Source organism: Protopterus annectens, chromosome 17.part0 (genome assembly GCF_019279795.1).
Source record: "Protopterus annectens isolate FY-2018-M chromosome 17.part0, PAN1.0, whole genome shotgun sequence".
NCBI lineage: Eukaryota > Metazoa > Chordata > Ceratodontiformes > Protopteridae > Protopterus > Protopterus annectens.
The window spans coordinates 543,707,859-543,712,858 of record NC_056751.1 but is presented as its reverse complement, the minus strand read 5'-3'; the positions used below and the strand labels follow the sequence as shown (position 1 = coordinate 543,712,858).

General features: G+C 35.3%; 1 protein-coding gene across 1 annotated transcript in view; it reads right to left on the bottom strand.

The window, feature by feature from the left end:
• LOC122791457 (mucin-2-like) overlaps positions 1-5,000 on the bottom strand; it is a 508,385-nt gene that overhangs the window by 422,064 nt on the left and 81,321 nt on the right. The window contains exon 4 of the mRNA XM_044059202.1: positions 3,124-3,385. Coding sequence (XP_043915137.1) covers positions 3,124-3,385 — 262 coding nt within the window. The remainder of the gene's footprint in view (positions 1-3,123; positions 3,386-5,000) is intronic.

Genomic DNA, 5,000 nt, shown 5'->3' with positions numbered 1-5,000 from the left:
GATAGCAATCTCTCATTTGACAACCACATGGCCAAAGTGGTTAGAAAAGCATTTTATATAGCCCACCTAATCATGAAGGGGTTCACATCTAGATCAGGGGATGTCATCGTGCCTCTTTACTCATCCCTCAATAGGCCCATAATTGAGTACAATGCCCCTTTTGGGATGTACCTTACCAGACACCTGCAGCAACTGGAAAGACCCCAGAAGTACCTCACCAAGAGGATCAAAGGGCTCAAACAGATGCCATATGCTGCCCAGTTAAAGAAACTCCAGCTCTACTCAGTGGCATACCGCCTGTTCAGAGGCGATCTGTGCCTGACTTATAAAGCCATGTCCAACCCGGAATTAATGGACATGCTGCACCTCAGAAAATCCAAATCCCATCGAGCTACGCGCTCGAGAGACTTGAACCTCAGCACTGAAATAAACAGGACATGCTGGAGGGACAGATTCATAACCCAGAGGCTCCCTTCACTCTGGAATAAAATCCCAGTCCAGGTTAGGCAGAGTCCCTCATTGACTCTCTTCAAGAGGAATCTTGATGAGTGGATGGGAGATCGTAGGTTTACCCCGGGTATCACTTCTGTGTCATTGTTAGACAGAGGCACAGTATACTAACCTCGAAAAAGGACATAGCAAAATAAATTTAAAATGGGTGGCGAAAGCCAAACACATTCTGGCTAGGCTTATAAATGCCCTAGGGCAGATAGCCTAGTATGAACCTATGAACCTATGAACCTGTGAAACACCATAAGAAATATTTCAAAGAGGGCTGCCTTATACCATAAATGCTATGGTGGAAATGAACACTATAAGGTTCTGATCCTATATATATTTAAGTGTCTTTGTCCAACATCTTCTGGCTAACAAGAACATAAACAAAACAAACACATGAAATATGAAAATACCAATACTTCTTTTTATGACACAGGAAAAATAGGGTTTTGAGGCACAAGAAAAATGTACTTTATTTCTTTGTAGGAAAAAAGAGTGATTTTGCCAAATTATAAAATCAACCAGACTTTGCGAAAAGTGCCCTGCATCTCTGCTTATTATTGTAATCTCATCTAGTGTCAAGCCTACTCACAAGGTGACACACAATTGTTTCTTGCACAATAAACCACTTTTGCCTTTCTTCTCCTTTTATCTTTGAAGCTGAAAAAATGGCCATTTTATAAGGGACCAAATTTGTCCAAAATGAGTAGTTGCTTCTCAGAAAAAATAAATACTGTCTTAAATTATGATATAAATATTAATTTATAAACATCACACCTTTTTATAAATACACAAATCTGAGTCAGCTTTTGAATTTTTGGGCAAGATTTTTCCAGTCTGAAACTTTCTGGGCTCACCCTGATCAATATTTTATTTATTTATTTATTACTTCCTTATCACAGAATGCTAAGTAGTTGATAAATATTTCAAAATCTGGAAAAAATATTGCAGAATTAAAAAATAACTTTGATCTGCACAGTCCACAAAGGGAACACATTTTTGCAAGAATTTAAAGTGAAAATTACCTTCTTTAAGGAAAAAAAAACTGAAAATGACTTTAAATATTCAATCGACCTGATATTCTCCTAGCAGTGAGGGTCCTTCTAGTACAGCTGGGTATCACTATGTACTGAGATGGCTTCTACAGTCATAGTCATAGGAATGTTATGAACTCACTGTCCCTTGATACATAAAGCAAGAAAACACAATCTGAACTGAAGGGATCACGGTGGACAGAGGGGGTGACGCACCAAAATTGGTATCTTTCACTGATTGTAATTATGTCTCCTCTGCGCAAAAAGCATAACTTTCTCTGTTTATATGATCTGTAATTCTCATTCATAAAATTATTACCCTGTAACCCTCTAAGTTACTGGCCTAACCTCCATCCAAACATAAAAATCTAATAAAAACAGAAACAATCAAGAGCAACTGTCTAAATATATTAAATTTAAATAATGGAACAGTGCTTCATGGCGTTAAACTTTGGTTTTTCACATCGTGAACTGTCAACTCTTCACTGTATGGCATTGTTAACTTTCATCCCAAAATCATTAGAAATACTTCTAAATTTACTGCTTGTACTGTATCATTTATATTACTTACTGGAATTTTGAATAATTAACTTTTATCATTAGTTTGTGGAGCTTTTCTCCCCAGGTCCCCACTGAAAATGGGCTCCTGGCCCATTCGGGCACTACCCAGTTAACAAATGTCAATAAATAAATAAATAAAATTTGGACCATGAGGTGGCAGTTCAATTTTTTATTGAAACCAACCCACTTTCAGTAAAAGTTCAGACTGTATGCCCATAGTCTGTACACTTTTTTAAAGTAAAATATCAAAAAATATTACTGATGATAATAACTATGTTTGTTGGCTAATGAACAGACTGAGGTGAAATTATCATATCATAAGATAGAAATGGCTGGAATAAAACTGTTCATACACTTTCTTATTCCGTGATTAATCAAGTTCAGGACTGCAAAGAAATGGGAAGTTATCCTGACCTTCATTAGATGAGATTCAAATAAACTAATCCTGGGTGGGGTGTTGTCCCATTACTGTAAACATACTCACACACATCCTGCATACCAAAGGGTCCCTTGGTAGGTTGCCACTTCACTACAACTCATTGTTGGAATGTTGGGAACCCCAGTTTAGAACCAAAATGGAGAACCAATCACTGTGATGTAGGAATGATCACCGCCTCACCTTTGTGCCACCCTAAATAAAATAGTGTGGGTCATACCAAATTAGTAGTCTACCTCTGGTATACTGCAAAATAAACTGTATCAAAAAATGTGCAATGTAAAGTCTGTGGGAGTTTTATCACACTTGTTGTATGTCATGGTAGCTGACTACAGACATGCAAAGATAATTTCATTATTTATAAACAGTAAGCACAGCTTAAAACATAATGCTGTTTTGAAGTAAGGTTCATGTAATGTGCTTTTATATATTCCCAGGGCAGTATTATAAAAATTCAGTATAGTATTTAAAATTATGACTTGCACTTTGCATTTCTACAGCTGAAGTGCATGAAACACTGAGATATCGGATTAAGTGATTTGGTGGAGTTTATCATTTTCTCAGGCCGTCAGTAGCTGTAAGAGACACACTTACTGTTCATTGTTGATGGATACATTTGATTGCATCAGCTTGATAAAGATACCATCTAGTTTCATGGTGACGTACTGAATGACAGGAACGTCATTAATCAATATTCTTCTTAACTGTATGTTGAACTCCTCATACACGGCCTTGCAGTGAGATGCAAAAATATAGTTGCATATCCCAGGGAATCGGTAAATATCACCATCAAATGTCTTGAAGTGGAAGTTACCCCATGTGCTGCATACAAGGTTGTTATGAGCTGGATTCACACCTGTAAATAAAAAGTAACGGTTGGTACATTTTGCTGAAAAAAGGTACCAGTTCGACTTACAAAATATACTATGTATATCTATATATATCTATATATCTATATATCTATATATATATATATATATATATATATATATATATATATATTTTTTTTTTTTTATATCTATATCTCAATATATACACATATATACATATGTATACACACACACACACACACACACATATATATATATATATATATATATATATATATATATATATATATATATATATATATATATATATATATAAATACTTCTAGAACAAAATAAATGAAAAATCAGAAATAAAACTCGCAGACACTAAACAGAACTTTTGAGCTTTCGCTCTTATTAGATGAAAGAGCTTCTTCAGAATAACTGAAACACATTCCATTTGTAGAATATATACTAAAGGGCAGCTGAAGTCACATGTAAGTACAGTAGCCAAAGAAACAAGAAAAACATTCCAAACAGTAACTAATGGATAAACTGTTGAATATTTAAACATTTAAAAATTCAAAAAAATACTGGTCATAGTGAATGCACTGCAATGAAATATGAAATTGAGAAACTTCCAAATGAGTATTCATATATATAAAATCTTAACATATGGATATGTATAGCATTCAAATGAATATGTATTATCTTTTTACTTAATGTTTCCATCTGAGAGCACATTTGATATTAACACTGTCATTAAGTCCAGGAAATACCTCTGAATTGAGAAGTAATTGCCATCTCAGGTCCTTCAATTCAAGGTACAACTCCCAGTTTCCAATCTACCTTCTCTAGAACTAACACATGAAATGCTGTGTTTTGCTAAGGCATTGTTTAAGTTTCTGGCTCTAATAGCTCCCAAATGTTCCTTTATCCTGTCGGATAACTTTCTAGCAGTCTTTCCAATATAAAATGCAGAACAAAAATCACAAATACCAGCTCTAATTGCCGAAACCAGAACGTCGATGTTTCAGTATTTCGAAATACTGAAGTGCTACATAAAAAAAAATAGAACAATGCATACAAAATGTATGCAGGAGGGCAAGCCCCCCCTGCATCAGCCACACACCCCCTACTTAAATATACCAACTCCGAGATCACGCTACAGTGGAGGAAAGGGAAATCTCCCTTACTGCGCCTTATGCGGAAGTGAAAAACGGGAGATTTGTCGTGTCCCCACTATTGTGCAATCGCGGGGATGTTATATTTAAGTGAGGGGGGGTGCAAGGGGGTTGCCCCCTGCAGAAACAGCACTTTTGCTGATTTAAATGTTTTTCACGCTGCTTCAGTATTTGCCCGGAACCAATAGTCACTGAACATCTAAAATGATCCAGCATAAAAGTTTGAAGGTTTAATCCACACTTTATTAAAGCCCAACAACAAAAAATATGCAGATCATGATTTTACCTTATCACAGCCTTGTCACTGCACCAAAACCATGGTCTGCCTGTTTCTTTTTATTTTCTGTTAATATTTACACATACGCACACACACACATATATATATATATATATATATATATATATATATATATATATATATATATATATATACACATAGATTCCCTTCACAAGCTCAAAGTTTCAAAAAGTCGAACTG